General features: G+C 36.1%; 1 protein-coding gene across 3 annotated transcripts in view; it reads left to right on the plus strand.

The window, feature by feature from the left end:
* The window catches only part of NSRP1 (nuclear speckle splicing regulatory protein 1), a 73,115-nt gene that overhangs the window by 38,577 nt on the left and 17,397 nt on the right, over positions 1–17,141 (plus strand). For all 3 annotated transcript variants that reach the window (XM_082371862.1, XM_082371864.1, XM_082371863.1), the window contains 2 exons: positions 5,531–5,587; positions 16,200–16,328. In XM_082371862.1, the coding sequence (XP_082227988.1) occupies positions 5,531–5,587; positions 16,200–16,328 (186 nt within the window). The remainder of the gene's footprint in view (positions 1–5,530; positions 5,588–16,199; positions 16,329–17,141) is intronic.

A 17,141-nucleotide genomic window follows, 5' to 3' on the forward strand; every position in this document is an offset into this window, starting at 1 on the left:
TAATAAATACAGATCCATTTCTCTTCTGATTGTTACCACAGCCCAGGAGGCAACCCAGTAGTGGTGGAAGAAAGGTGCTGCACAACCATGTGCTTTCTCTTCCATTTATCTGAGCTAACTGGAAAGATTTTTAAAACAGTCTACCTTTTAGTCATGTCATATCTGACTGCAATTTAATGAAACAAAACACTAGTAAATAGTTTTTATTCTCTACAAGAACAATGGAGGTAATAAAGACTAAGAAAATCCAGTTGCAGTGTTCTCCTTAATTCTGCAATCATGGAGCTTATACTTGATGATCGCATCTTTACCCTTTATAATAGTGTGTGTGTGTGTGTGTGTAGAGAGAGAAAGAATTGTTGTATATATAAAATGGACCAGGTTTTTATATTCTTTTTCTTCATGTTCATTTCTTATTTGGAATTAAAGCTAATGTAAGTGTACCAACTCTTAGATTAGACATAAAAAATTAAGATGTTGACCAAATATGGCTCCTCCTCCACTTTTAGTGCTATACACATACTGGGTTCTCTGAACATGTTTGTTCAATTAAGTTCAAACATTTTCAGGGAGCTACTACAGGTTTTTTAAAGGGTATTTCCCTGAGATTTTTGGTAGAGAACCTAAACATTTTGAAACACCAGTGTAATACAGTAGTTTTTGTGCTTTTAGGACAGTCAAAATGTTTACATTTCAGGACTTCTCTGGTGGTCCAGTGGTTAAGACTCCGTACTTCCACTGCAGGGGACGCAGGCTAAGATCCCGCATGCTGTGTGTGACTCCTCCTCAAAAAAAAGTTTGTATTTGACCCAATTTATAAATTGAATTTTTTTAAAATTTAAGATAAAGCCCCTTTGTCTTCCTAAATTTAAAACTGATGATAATTTGTGGTTTTATTAGAAGGCACCATTAATGAATACTCTTATTGCTCTGTGAAGTCTTCAGACATAGAATTAAGATAATTGCCTACCTGCTAATTTGGAAACTAATCAGTTAATGACAGTATTGTGGTTTGGTCATATTCAGCCTCCATCATCAGTTTGTTTTTTGTGTTTTTTTTAAATATTTATTTATCTTTGGCTGCATTGGGTCTTCGTTACTGTGCGTGGGCTTTCTCCATTTGCGGCAAGCAGGGGCTGCTCTTCGTTGCGGTGGCTTCTCTTGTTGCGGAGCACGGGCTCTAGGCGTGCGGGCTTCAGTAGTTGTGGCACGTGGGCTCAGTAGCTGCAGCTCGCGGGCTCTAGAGCACAGGCTCAGTAGTTGTGGCGCACAGGCTTAGTTGCTCCGCAGCATGTGGGATCTTCCCGGACGAGGGATCAAACCCGTGTCCCCTTCATTGGCAGGTGGATTCTTAACCACTGTGCCACCAGGGAAGCCCCCATCATCAGTTTTTAACAGCTATATTTCCTTAGGTCACTTGCAGGCTAGAATATTTTGTGGCAAGAACTGAAGTGTTTTGTAATATCTGTACTAAGCAAAATACATTCCTTTAAAATAATGCTGAGTGAAAAAAGCTAGTCTCAAAATGATTCCATTTATTTAACATGTTACATTCTTGAAGTAACATAATTATAGAGATAGAGAACAGATTAGTGGTTGCCAGTGATTAAGGATGGGGGTGGGGAGGGGAGGAGAGGTGGGTATGGCTATAAAAGGGTAGCACTAAGGAATATTGTGGTGATGTTACAGTTAAGTATCTTGATTGTGGTGACAGTTACACGAAACTATCTATACATGTCATAAAATAGCATAGAGCTATACACATACACAGATTTTGCATGTAAAACTGGTGAAATCTGAATAAGCTTTGTGGTTTATATCAAAGTCTGTTTCCTGGTGTTGGTATTTTACTCGTTATGCAAAATGCTCACATTGCGGGGGGGTGCTGGGTGAAGGACCTTCTTGTACATTTCTTTGCAACTTCCAGTGAATTTATAATTACTTCAAAATAAAGTTTAAAAAAATATACTTCTTTAACAAGAACTCCCACCCCAAACCGGGCAGTTATTAAAGGAGGATGTCCATTCATTTGGTCATTCCTTGCTATCACCTCCCATCATCCAATGATTATTACAGCAGCACAACAGAGGACTCTCTCAAAAAGAAGAGTTCTTTCTAATCTCATGCTTTGGGGCAATGTATTTTCATTTATAGTTGCTTGTAAAACCACTCTTAGTTCTAGAAAACCCATTTCTAGCTCTGCCATAGCTCCCATGGCTAGTAAAGGATTCAAATGTTTGCATCCTCTATTTTCCTGTGTTTTGGTGTACTCAGTATGAAACCTTAAGGAATCTTAACACACAAAAGAAAACATGTACAGCCTTTTAAATATACAACAGGATAGACTCTTCTATTTCAGTAGATGCAAATTGAATCATATTGTCCAACTTCAAGTAAGCCAATCTTATGTTTATTAAACACACTGATAAATATACTATAAAGTGGAACATAGTGTACATGCTTTTCTGGTGAACACTTTGGTTTAACTGTAATACTCCAAGGGAAAAAAACTTATAACTACTGTTTTCACATAACTTAATTTTAATTTGTTTAAATATAAACATTTCTTCAGCCCAAAATGTTCTTAAATACGAGCATAGTAATAATAATGGTAGTAATGATAGCTAACCTTTACTGAGCACTTGCATAAGCCACATACTTGTCAAGTACTTTTTACGTGTTATCTCATTTAATCCTCAAAACAACCTAGTGAGATAGGTACTATTATATAGATGAGTAACATATCTGAAATAATACAGCTAGTAAGAGAGAGGGAATAGTTTGAAAGTCAGTCATATTCCTGAGCCTACACTTTTGACCGTTATTCTGTACTTCCCCCTTATGCCATGCAGTATAGGAACTCTAAAGTTAGAGGCTGACATGTTGGCAGTTATTACATATTTTAGTTTTGTTTTATTCATAGGGCACATGTATGAAATCTGTTTCTTGCTGAGTTCAATAAGGTGAAACCTTCCCTGACTTATGCAGGACAACCTGCTTTTCTCATTTTTTTCTTCTCTTGCATATCCTTTTTCATGGAAACCAGACTAAATTAAAAGTTGTCTTAACATTTGTATTGGTATTTTAATTTAAGGATATCTCTTAAAACTTAGAAAGACTTGACCTTTAAAATATAAAATCTTATTGCTCTTGTGTTTAATTTTACCAGTTATTTTGTCTCCAGTATGAATCTAGACTACAGTTTCTTATGTTTGTTATGTAGAAGATAAAGATTAAAATGTCATTTAATACATTTACTGATTTTTATATAGGATCACTATTACTGAAGCAAAAGTTTTATTGCTACTATTTTCATTTTTAGTTTTTTGTGTATATGTATTTAAACAGGTTGTTAACATTTTAGCCATCACCACTAATAATCATTGTTAGAGTTCCTTTAGCTAGAAAACTGAGACATGAACTTCAAAAGGAGACAGTCCTCCCTGAGTTTTTCAGCGTAGGTTCAGAATTACCTCTTTATCCACTGATGCTCTTGGAATTCCAGGGATATAAGTTGGTGGATAGGATCTGTAAAATTACTCTCTCCATATGTTATCAACCCCGTAAGTAATAACAACTGATGTTTTTCAAAGGTCAGACTTCATCCTTCTAAACAGCTATAAGCATGAAAACAAAGTCTCTTGAGATATTTCAAAGTATATATACTTTACATTGGAAGGCCCTTCCCAGTCTGCTTATTCTACATTATATAAAAGTCTAAAAAGTCATAGACTTGTGTTTTGTTTTTTCAAGTTCAGTAGTTCAGGTTGAAGCAACCAGTTTGAAAGTAACAGCCTGTGAACTGTGACTGACTGGAGGAGAGGTGGGAAAAAGTAATAAAAATAAGTAAAAGTCCAGCATTTGGGGATTTACTCTTTTAGTCAATCCTGAGGACATTACTGACTCAATGATCAAGAAAAATATATTTAGTATACACTAATTAGAAAGACTGAGACATAAAAATGCATTGGAGGGAATTCGCTGGTGGGCCAGTGGTTAGGACTTGGTGCTTCCACTGGTGGGGCCCGGGCTTGATCCCTGCTCAGGGAACTAAAATCCCACAAGCTGTGAAAAAACAAACAAACAAAATGCATTAGAATTTCATGAGATATACTTACTATAATATTTAATATTTTCATGTTTAAAATTTATATTCTAATGAGTGAAAAATGTGTCATATTACATAACAGGGACATTTGAATTAAATGAGTAATACATGTAATACACAAGTAATAAACTTAGCATAATAGCACCTGGCTCTATAGATGTTAGCTACTATTATTATTTTTGTTATCAACATCTCTTCCTCTAGTTGGAGTCAATTTACTGTCACCTAAAGTAAAACTTAGTCTCTGCCTGTACACTTCTTTTAATTTATTAAGTAAGTATTCTGTTATTATTGTCTGGCTTTTGTGTGTTAACTTTATTCATCTGCATGGTCATAGAAAACTAGAAATAGGTTTATTTTGTTCTGTTTGTTGCCATGGAAAACAAAGGATGCACCAGTTGATACTATACAGCTGGAAATAGCAAATGTCAATAGGCTAGAGAACTATAATTCATTAGTAGTCTTTTTTTTTAAGGTATAATTTACACACCATAAAATGCACCCCTTTAGTGTGTACATTTCATTGTTGGTTAGTATATTTACAAGGCCTTATACTTTTAAGGGAACAGTTTTTCCTAAGTATTCTAATTATATTTCTTTTCTTAGCTGCAAGTCTTTACTTTTGCCCATGTGGTTACTACTTTCTGTACTCTTCTTGTCTTCTCTGAAATTCCTTTTGATTGAGGTCTAATGTCATATCTCTTTTGGGAAGGCTTTCTTGATTCCTTATACATTTAGTCTCCTGCTCTGTTCTCCTGCAGCCCTTTTTTTATCCCTTTGTTATATTGCCTATCACATTTATATTGTGATTATCTCTTTTAGTTATTTGTCTTCCCTTTCAGACCATTTATCTCTCAAGCACAGAGACTGTTCTTGTTTTTCTGCTGTCTTCAGGAGCTAGAACAATGCCTGTTATGGTATGCTTTTCAGTACATATTTATTGAATGATAATAACGACAGATAGTCCTGGCTGTCCCTGAGCCTTCAGCATGTACTAAGAGTTTGATATACTATATTCAGTGGTGAATATTAAAATAATGTGCTTTTTGTTGCTGGGAATCATACCATTTTAGTATTGGAAGGGACCAATTTTCCCACACTCAACACGCGCACATTCACATATGTACACAAAGCAAATTGAAATCCATAGAAGTTTAACAACTTAGTGGTGAAGCTGGAACTGAAAACCCATGTTACCTCATCTTGTCCTGTACCATTTTATTTTCTCTTACACCCTGATGATTTATAATGAAGATTCATTCGTTTCCTAAAGTTTAGGGTGAAGACCTTGAAAATGTTAATTTAATTCATAATATTATCTTTCTATTTTTAACCATAAGTAAGGGACTCGTTGCCAACCAGAATACTGGAAAAGAAGTTGTAAATTGGTTGAAACAGTGACAGCATTTTCCTGTTTTATAGACCTCCGTGAGTGAAAGCCTTCAGAGAGAAGCTGCTAAGAAGCAAGCAATGAAACAGGTAAGGTAGAAGGGTGAATTAAATGCATCTGGTGAAGTAAGTAGTTCAGCTCACATTTTAAAGTGTCAGTTTTGGTGTCTAGGTACCTGAGACTAAAAAGAATAAGGGTGTATAAGGAAAAATTTTATCTTGACACTTGTTTTCTGAAAATGTATAAGATGTTTCTTGATTTACATAGATTTCAGATTTCTTGTATAAATTTTAAAGGAGCAAAACACAGGGAAGAATTAGCTCCTTATTGCTATGCTGTAGATTAAACCCATTTCTGCTTTCAGATGACTTAGTCTGACGATGGATTACATGGTTTAATAATTCCTGCTAATGAGTTTACTTGCTAAAAAAAAAAACAAAAGATCAACCAAAATGATTTTTTTTTAAAATAAATTTGTTTATTTATTTATTTAGTTAGTTATTTTTTGGCTGCGTTGGGTCTTTGTGTACGGGCTTTCTCTGGTTGTGGCAAGCGGGGGCTACTCTTCGTTGTGGTGCGCAGGCTTCTCATTGTGGTGGCTTCTCTTGTTGTGGAGCACGGGCTCTAGGCATGTGGGCTTCAGTAGTTGTGGCACGTGGGCTCAGTAGTTATGACTTGTGGGCTCTAGAGCGCAGGCTCAGTAGCTGTGGCACACAGGCTTAGTTGCTCCACGGCATGTGGGATCTTCCCTGGCCAGGACTCGAACCCATGTCCCCTGCCTTGGCAGGCAGATTCTCAACCACTGCGCCACCAGGGAAGCCCCAACCAAAGTGATTTTACAGTTTTATAATTATTTCAAACTCATCTAGCAAGGAAGGGGAATATCAGGTGATTTTTGGTAGACTTGCTAGCACCTTATATTTATGTACACTGTATAGTATTTCCAAGTACTTTTATACATACATTATCTTTTTAAAATTCTCACAAACCTGCCCATGGGCCTGATAAAGAAGTTTGAAACTTCAAAAGGATGTTACCCCTCATGATCACGCAGCTCATTACAGAACTAGGCCTGGAGGTTTAGTAATTTTTCTCCTACTGTACCAGTGTATTTTAGATATAGCTGCAGTAGAAAATAATGAAATTAAACAATGGCAAAGTACCTTTCTTTTCAATTTTAATTCCTTTTCCTCCACATTTTCTTTAATTTTTGGCACCTGTTTTTCCCTTGTGTATCTAGAATCCTGCATAAGGATAAATTTGTTAAGCACTTTCTATGAGCCAGACATTATAGCAACTCCTTTCTAAGAGTTATCTTTAATTCTTACAGCAGTCCTATTTTAGGATAATTGCTCTTATAATCTCTATTTTGTAGTTGAGGAAATGAAGGCAAAAAAGATTTATGTGACTTTGATGAGATCTCGTAGTTAGTAAATGGTCAAGTTGTGTTCAAACCCAGGCAGTGAAATTGCAGAGCCCAAGCTTTTAGCCACTGTGTTTTACTGCCTCCTTGGGGAATGGGCACAGAATTATGTTTTTAGTTACTTTAAGATAATATCTTAGTGTCATATGAGATATAACATGTAACTTAGCAGCCTCAAAATGATTTAATATACACATAACATTAAAAACTTTGATTCTTTAGCATAAGTGTTGGAGTGCTTTGAATTAGAATTTTAGAGCTCAGAATTTTAGAGAGACCATCAAGTTCAGTTTCTTTACTATATGGATGAGAGAATTAGTTCTAGAGAGTCTGGTGACTTCTCCAAGTCATGTAGGTATCTTGTTTTCTAGTGTTCTTTTCACATTTTTTGCTGCCTTTTTTTTTTTTAATTAATTAATTAATTTGATTGACCCGGCTCCTTAGTTGCAACATGCATGTGGGATCTAGCTCCCTGACCAGGGATCGAACCAGCGCCACCCCCTGCACTGGGAGCATGGAGTCCCAACCACTGTGCCACCAGGGAAGTCCCTGTGTTGCCTTTTCTTATTCACTTAAAGCATAAGTCCCAAATCTAATTTTATTCTTAACTCTGGCTTGTTCAAATCCACTTTTTCTGATAGTGGGACTTTTTCATAATTTGCCTGGAAATTGGGGATGCTGCTACAGCTCTTCTACCTCTCACCTGCCTGCTGCTGCTATACTACCTTTCACCTTATTTTCCCCACTAGAATGATTCAACTCTTGTCTTCTGCTTTAATCTCAAACTAACTTTTATCATGAAGAATACCACCTTGATTGCATTTACTAAATCTAAGAGAAAATACTCTTAGAAATGGGTACTTTATCTGTTAGACCTTTGTTCTTTTCTTTTCTTTCCTTTTTTTAATTTTTTTTTATTTTTTATTTATTTATTTTTGGCTGCGTTGGGTCTCCGCTGCTGTGCACAGGCTTTCTCCAGCTGCAGCAAACGAGGGCACCCCCCACCGCAATGCGCAGGCCTATCACTGCAGTAGCCTCTCCCATCGTGGAGCACAGGCTCCGGGAGCGTGGGCCTCAGTAGCCGTGGCACACCTCAGTAGCAGTTGTGGCGCACAGGCTCAGTAGTTGTGGCGCATGGGCTTAGTTGCTCCGCGGCATGTGGGATCCTCCTGGACCAGGGCTCGAACCCATGTCCCCTGCATCAGCAGGCGGACTCCCAACCACTGTGCCACCAGGGAAGTCCTTCTTTTCTTTTCTCTTTTTTTTTTTTCTTTTATTTTCTTTTCTCCCCTTCCCTTTTCTCCCCTCTTCTCCTCTCCCATCAGTTTTTTTATCTGGCCATCAGGTGCACAGAACTGATGTTGTCAACGTTATTATCTTATTCCCTATTTCACTGGAAAAACTTTTAATATGTCATCATTAAAATAATATTTCCTGTAGGTCTTTGGTAGATATCTGTTTTCAAGCTAAGGAAGTTCTTTTCTGGTCTTGGTTTGAGGTTTTGTTTGTTGTTGTGTTTTATTTTTTGAAAGTCATGACTGAACTATATTCATACCAGTAAAGATCAATTTAACTTTAGAAAATCAGTAATGATCACTTCACGTAAATGATATAAACACAACATAGGTATAGAGTATTCTTTTTATGTTCCATTGCATTTGGTTTACTAAAATTTCATTAAGGATATTTGTTTTAAGTGTTAAGGAGTTTTTTTTTTTCTTTAATCATCGGTGAGATTGGCCTGTGATTTTCCTTTTCTTCCACTGTAATTATCCAGATTGAAAAAGATATAAAAGTCTGACAGTCCCAAGATTTAGTGGGATAAGTTTGTTTCTACTTCATTACTTTCTGTCCTGACAAATTAGTGTTTTCTACATTCTGCTTTCTTTGGGTTTATTTTGTTATTTTTCTTACTTTTGAAATGAGTGCATAGCTGTTTTCAAAAGCCCTTTCTCTTTTCTAATGTGTTTAAAGCTATACATTTTCCTCTAAGCACTGGTATAGCTGTGCTTATCTCACAAATTTTTGGTAAGTAGTACTTCTTATTCAGTTCAAAATATTTTCTAATTTCTGTTACGATTTCTTCTTTGATCTGTGGGTTATTTAGAACTTAATTTTTAAACATATAGGGGTTTTTTGTTTCCTTTTTGTTATTGATTTTTAACATGATTTCTTTGTGTTCCAGGATGATGCATTGTATTGTTTCATGTCTTTAAAAAATGTGTTGAGATTAACTGTGTGGTCCAGTAGTTTTGAATAAATATTCCTTTGATGATTGAAAAAATATTCTAAATGGTTTTTTTTGGCCAGTTGTGTGAATCCATATATATTCATTCTAATTTTTTTGGTCTCTTAATTACTGAGAGGCATATGTTAAAATCCCCTATTATAGTTTTGGACTTGTCTGTTTTTCCTTAGATTTCTGTTCAGTTTTTACTTTATATATTTTGGGACTTAGGTTAATTAACAGTACCCTATATCTACACACATGCCCTCTTGCCGCTCTCCAAATGTACAAAAAAGCAAGTTATCAATTTAAAACAATTTAGTGTCCTGTTTCCCTTGCTTTTTGTTGGTGTGATGGTGATGATTTCTTGGATTCCATGTTTTCCTCGTCTGAGTTTTCCAGGTTGGTTTTGGAGAAGGAGTAGCAGTGCTAATTCACCATGTAGGCAGGAGAATCATTGTTGCTCTGAGGTTAAAGTAAATGTTGAAATGTTTAAAAAAATAATTATTTTTTAATATCTTAAGCAATATTCCAGAAAAGAAGTTTTTAATTTGGCATGTACATCATTCCAGTCTAATTGTTGACATGTAAAAACCTGAGAATATCAGGTCAGTTCTTTGAATAATTTATACTATCACCCTATCACTTAAAAGGATCACTTTTATGTTCCACATTGCATTAGGCAATGTACCAATTCAAGAAGAAGTTAAAATGTGTACTCTTTGTACCTCAGGAACTTACAAGTTGGGACAAGAGGCCAAGATTTGTGAAATAATTAGAAAGTAATAACATCAGGAGTATTCTTAGGAACTATATATTGCAGTACAGAATGTGCCATCAGACTTCAAAAGAAAGACCTCATTGCGGGTAAAAGCCCTCAGAGATGGCCTCGTTTAAGAGGTAGGGGGTGAGCTGGCCTGAAACTCTAGATAAGATTTTGATGGCCTGAAAGCAGGAGGAGGAACATTAAAGTATTTCCCCAGAGAGGACCTACAAACAGCCAGAAAACAATTAGCAAGATGGCAATAAGTACATACATATCAATAATTACTTTAAAGGTAAATGGACCAAATTCTCCAATCAAAAGACGTAGAATGGCTGAATGGGTAAAAAAACAAGACTCATCTATATACTGTATACAAGAGACTTACCTCAGATGTAGGGACACACAGACTGAAAGTGAAGGGATGGGAAAAGATATTTCATGCAAATGGAAACTAAAAGAAAGGTGGGGATAGTAATATCAGACAAAATATACTTTAAAACAGAGACTTTAATAAAAGACAAAGATGGGCATTGCATAATGATATAGGGATCAGTCCAACAAAAGATATAACACTTGTACATTTTTGTGCACCCAACATAGGAGCACCAAAATATATAAAGCAAACATTAACAGACCTAAAGGGAGAAATTGACAGCAATACAATAATAGCAGGGGACTTTAGTACCCCACTTATATCAATGGGTAGATCATCCAAACAGAAAATCAATAAGGAAACATTGGCCTTAAATGACACATTAGACTGGATGGACTTAATAGATAGGTACAGAATATTCCATCCAAAAGCAACAGAATACACATTCTTCCCAAGTGCTCATGGACCATTCTCTAGGATAGAACATATGCTAGGCCACAACACAAGTCTTAATCAATTTAAAAAGATTGAAATCATATCAAGCATCATTCCAACCACAGTGGTATGAAACTAGAAATTATAAGGAGAAAACTGGAAAAAAATCACAAATATGTGGAGATTAAACAACATGCTACTGAGCAACCAATAGGGCAATGAAGATATCAAAGGAGAAATAAAAAATACCTTGAGACAAAAGACAGTGGAAATACAGCATACCAAAATCTGTGGGATACAGCAAAAACAGTTCTGAGATGGGTGTTTAAAGCAATACAGGCCTGCCTCAAGAAACAAAAATCTGAAATCTAAAAGAACTAGAAAAGAACAAATGAAGCCCAAAGTTAGCGGAAGGAAGGCAATAGTAAAAATTAGAGCAGAAATAGGCACTAAGGGACTTTCCTGGTGGTGCAGTGGTTAAGAATCCACCTGCCAATGCAGGGGACACGGGTTTGAGCCCTGGTCCAGGAAGATCCCACATGCTGCGGAGCAACTGAGCCCGTGCGCCACAACTACTGACCCTGCGCTCTAGAGCCCGTGAGCCACAACTATTGAAGCCCGCGTGCCTAGAGCCCATGCTCCGCAACAAGAGAAGCCACCGCAATGAGAAGCCCACGCACTGCAACGAAGAGTAGCCCCCGCTCACCGCAACTAGAGAAAGCCTACGTGCAGCAATGAAGACCCAACACAGCCATAAATAAATAAATAAATAAATAATAAAAATTTATTAAAAAAAAAAAAGTAGGCACTAAAAAGACAATAGAAAAGATCAGTGAACTGAAGAGCTGGTTCTTTGAAGAGATAAAATTGACAGACCTTTAGTTAGGCTCACTAAGAAAAAGGGCTCAAATAAATAAAATCAGAAATGAAAGAGGAGAAATTACAACTGATACCAAAGAAATACAGAGAATCTTAAGAGAAAATGAATAATTATATGCCAACAAATTGGACAACCTAGAAGAAATGGATAAATTCCTAGAAACATACAATCTTCCAAGACTGAATCATGGGAAAATAGAAAATCTGAATAGACTGATTACTAGTAAGGAGTTCAACCAGTAATCAACTCCCAAGAAACAAAAGTCCAGGACCAGGCTTCACTGGTGAATTCTACCAAATATTTAAAGAAGATTTAATACCAATCCTTCTCAAACTCTTCTAGAAAACAGAAGAGGGGGGCCTTGTACAGTGGCAGTATCACAGCCAATGAGGTTTATCCGAGGTGTGATTATTGCTAATTGAAAACTTTTCCCCATACCTTTCCATGATGACTTGAAATATTGTCGGCACTGGCAATTTTTGACAGTCTCTGCAGAGACTGCATAATAAAATTTTTAAAAAAAGAGGAGGGAACTCTTCCAAACTTATTTTATGGAGCAGCATTATTCTGATACCAAAACCAGTCAAGGACCCCACAAGAAAAGAAAATTATGGACCAATATCCCTGATAAACATAGATGCAAAAATCCTCAACAGAATATTAGCAAACTAAATTCAATAATACATTAAAAGGAGCATATGTCATAATCAAGTGGGATTTATTCCAAGGATATCAGGATAGTTTAACACCCACAAATCAATGTAATACACCACATTAATAAAATGAAGGACAGAAATCAATGATTATCTCAATAGATGCAGAAAAAGCATTTGTTGAAATGCAACATTACATTTATGATGAAAACTCTCAACAAAGTGGATATGCATGGAGCATACCTCAACATAGTAAAGTCCATATATGACAAGCCAACCACTAGCATCATACTTAATGGTGAAAAGCTGAAACCTTTTCCCTTAAAATCAGGAAGAAGACAAGGATGCCCACTCTTGCCACTTCTATTCAACATAGTATTGGAAGTCCTAGCCACAGCAGTTAGGCAAGAAAAAGAAATAAAAGTCATCCAAATTGGAAAGGAAGAAGTAAAACTATTAATATTTGCAAATAACATGATTTTATATATGGAAAACTATAAAGACTCTGCCAAAAAAAACTGTTAGAATTAATAAATGAGTTCAGTAAAGTTGCAGGATACAAAATTAATATACAGAAATCTGTTGTTTTTATATACTATCAATGAACTATCAAAAATAAAAATTATGAAAACAATCTCATTTACAGTTGCAGCAAAGAGAATAAAATTCTAGGAATAAATTTAGCCAAGGAAGTGAAAGACCTGTACATGGCAAACCATAAAACATTGATGAAAGAAATTGAAGAAGACAAAAATAAATGGAAAGATTCCATGCTCATGAATTGGAAGACTTAATTTTGATTAAATGTTCATATTACCCAAAGCAGTGTACTGATTTAGTGCATTCCCTTTCAAAATTCCAAGGGCATTTTTCATAGAAATGGAACAATCCATCCTAAAATTTGTGTGGAACCATGAAGATTTCGACTAGCCAAAGCAATCTGGAGAAAGAACAACAAAACAAGAGGTGTCACACTCCCTGATTTCAAACTATATTGCAAAGCTATAGTAATCAAAACAATATGGTATTGGCATAAAAACAGACACATAGGTCATGGGACAGAATAGAGAGCCCATAAATAAACCCATGCATATATAGTCAATCAATTTATGATAAAGGAGGGAAGAATGTACAATGGGGAAAGGACAGTCTCTTCAACACATAGTATTGGGAACACTGGACAGCCACATGTGACAGAATGAAACTGGACCACTAGTGTACAGCATGCACAAAAATTAACTCAAAATTGATTAAAGACTTGAATGTAAGACCTGAAACCATAAAACTTCCAGAAGAAAACATAGGTGGTAAGTTTCTTGACATCATTCTTGGTGATATTTTTTTGATCTGACTCCAAAGGCAATGAGCACAAAAGCAAAAATAAACAAATGGAACTACGTCGAACTAAAAAGCTCTGCACAGTGAAGGAAACCATCAACAAAATAAAAAGGCATCCTACTGAACATGAGAAGATGCTTGCAAGTCATATATCTGATAAAGGGTTGATATCCAAAATACATAAAGAACTCATACAGCTCAAAAACAAAAAACAATCCAATTAAAAATGGGCAGATACATGTATAGCTGATAAACTTTGCTGTATAGCAGAAACTAACGCAATGTAAATCAACTATACTCCAATAAAAATTAATTTAAGAAAAAAAATTGGGCAGAGGATCTAAGTAGACATTTTTCCAGAGAAGACATACAGATGGCCAACAGGCACTTGAAAAGATGTTCAACAGCACTAATCATCAGGGAAATAATAATCAAAACCACAATGAGATATCACATCACACCTGTCAGAATGACTTACCAAAAAGACAACATATAACAGGTGTTGGCAAAGATGTGGAGAAAAGGGAACCCTCATGCACTGTTGGTGGGAATGTAAATTGGTACAGCCAGTTTGGAAGATGGTGTCGAGGGTCCTCAAAAATTAAAAATAGAGCTACCATATGATCCAGCAATTCCACCTCTGTGTATTTATCCAAAGAAAATGAAAATATTAATTCAAAAAGATACATGCACCCCTGTGTTCATTGCAGCATTATTTATAATGGCCAGGATATGGTAACAACCTAAGGGTCCATTGACGGGTGAATGGATAAAGTATTCCATGCCACACAAATGGAATATTACTCAGCCATTAAAAAAAAAAGAAATCTTGCCATTTGCAACAACATGGATGGACCTTGAGGATATCGTGCTAATAAGTGAAATAAGTCAGAGAAAGACAAATACCATATGATTTCACTTATATGTGGACTCTAAAAAACAAAATGATCAAACAAAACAAAACTCATAGAGAAAAGATTTATGGTTGCCAGAGGGGAGGGGGATGGGGGGGTTGGTGAAATCAATGAAGGGGATCAAGAAATACAAAATTCGGGGCTTCCCTGGTGGTGCAGTGGTTGGGAGTCCGCCTGCCAATGCAGGGGACATGGGTTCGAGCCCTGGTCCAGGAAGATCCCACATGCCACAGAGCAGCTAAGCCCATGCATCACAACTACTGGGCTTGTGCTCTGGAGCCCGCGAGCCACAACTGCTGAGGCCCACGCACCTGGAGCCCATGCTCCGCAACGGGAGAAGCCACCGCAGTGAGAAGCCTGTGCACTGCAGCGGGGAGTGGCCCCCACTCGCTGCAACTAGAGAAAGCCTGCGCAGCAACAAGGACCCAACGCAGCCAAAAATAAATAAATAAATGTATTTAAAAAAGAGAAAAAAATACAAAATTCAAGTTATAAAGTAAATAAGTCATGGCGATGTAATGTACAGCATGGTGACTATAGTCAGTAATATTGTATGCAGATTTGAAAATTGCTAAGGAAGTAAATCTTAGAAGTTTTTATCACGAGGGGAAAATTTTTGGTAACTTTGTATAGTGACAGATGGTAACTAGAGTTACTGTGGTGATCATTTCACAATGTATACAAATGTCAAATCATAATGTAAGTTATACTTCAATGAAAATAAATATTTCCTTATAATTATTATTATTATTAAATTTTTTTTGGCTGCGTTGGGTCTTTTTCATTGCTGTGCACGGGCTTTCTCTAGTTGCGGCAAGTGGGGGCTACTCTTTGTTGCAATGCATAGGCTTCTCACTGTGGTGGCTTCTCTTGTTGCAGAGCACGGGCTCTAGGCGTGGGCTTCAGTAGTAGCAGCACGCGGGCTCCGTAGTTGTGGCACGTGAGCCCTAGAGTGTGCGGGCTTCAGTAGTTGAGGCACGTGGGCTCAGTAGTTGTGGCGCGTGGGCTCTAGGGCGTGTGGACTTCAGTAGTTGTGGTGCACAGGCTCTAGAGTGCAGGCTCAGTAGTTGTGGCACACGGGCTTAGTTGCTCCGTGGCATGTGGGATCTTCCTGGACCAGGGATTGAACCTGTGTTCCCTGCATTGGCAGGCGGATTCTTAACCACTGTGCCAGTAGGGAAGTCCCTATTAAAATATTTTTATGAAAAACATATCACAGACAAATTTTTTTTAACTACCTGTATTGTAATTTCTGTAGTGAATATACTGCTTATTTTAAATTCTGAAGGTGACATCTCTAAAAATAAAGTATTTTTCAATTACCAAAAAAAAAAAATTATTTCCTACCATTTGAAACTTGAACATTTTATTTGGTAACACAAGTAAAAATGATAGGAAAGTTTAATATGTAATATAGGCATCTCAAAATTAAGGTTAGGTGTTTCTAAGTCATACCCTGGTCCTTTTGTAGATAATTCTGTTTATGTACAAGTGAATAGATAATAATGTTTACTGAACACTTAACTCTCTGTCAGGTTCTGTTCTAAGTGCTTTAAGTTTAAAATGTGATTGATACAATTTTTATGATATATTTCTGATTTATGATCCTGTCTCAAAAGAATTACTTAGACTTTTTGTAGTATCTATTAGTTGGCTCATATTTTTGAAACATGTTCAATGTTTTCTTTAAAGACCAAACTGGAAATCCAGAAAGCCCTTGCAGAAGATTCTACTGTATATGAATATGACAGTATTTATGATGAAATGCAGAAAAAAAAGGAAGAAAGTAATCCAAAATTGCTTTTGGGAAAAGACCGAAAGGTTTGTAGCTGAAAATACAAAGTTTCTTTGACCTTGACCTGCATTTTGTATCTTACGCTTATTTCAACATGAGAATGATCTGAGAAACAGCTTTTAGGTATTTGAAGTGTGAAGAGCCCCTAGTTCCAGATAGTATGGATTTGGTTGAGAACCTAGGAAACTATATATTTCGTATCCTAACAGGAGCAAGAGAATTATCTAACAATTTTATAAATTTTGTTTTTTTGCTTTAAAACTTTTGCAGATTATTTTTTGAAAGTTTTTCCTAAGGAAGTCTTTGTACTGCTTCTTCTCCTGTTCATGTTTGGTGTCTTATAATTTTTTATTGCTTCCTAGCTGGTAACTGAATCATCTGTGTGTAACATGGTCGTATTTTTAGTTTGAAAAAACAAGTTAGGGTGTGGAGATTGAAATAAGTTCAAATTTTCTATCACTCTTATTCTTTCACAAAGCACAGACTGGTATTTAAGGATCTTTACATCTTACAGTATCTACAGATAAAGTGGTGCTGTAAAATGATATTAAAGCTGCTATTTTAAATGATTGTATTTCAACTAATGTGAAAAATTAGAAGCCTTCCTATTCACGTATCTGTTGAAGAAGTAAGACAATACCATTTTGTAAAAAGGGAGAGAAAAACAGTGGGAAAATGACCTATTTAGTTTGAGATTTTTTAAAAATGCCATTTTGAATAATTTTTTGTTTTTATACTTAAATTTCTATTGAAAAGAATTTTATTATCTTGCTAGTAAATTTATATTGAATTTTGAGAAGTTGACAGTCCTATTTATTTGGATTTCTATCTTAATGAAT

This window comes from Balaenoptera borealis (genome assembly GCF_965194805.1).
Source record: "Balaenoptera borealis genome assembly, chromosome: 20".
Taxonomy (NCBI): domain Eukaryota; kingdom Metazoa; phylum Chordata; class Mammalia; order Artiodactyla; family Balaenopteridae; genus Balaenoptera; species Balaenoptera borealis.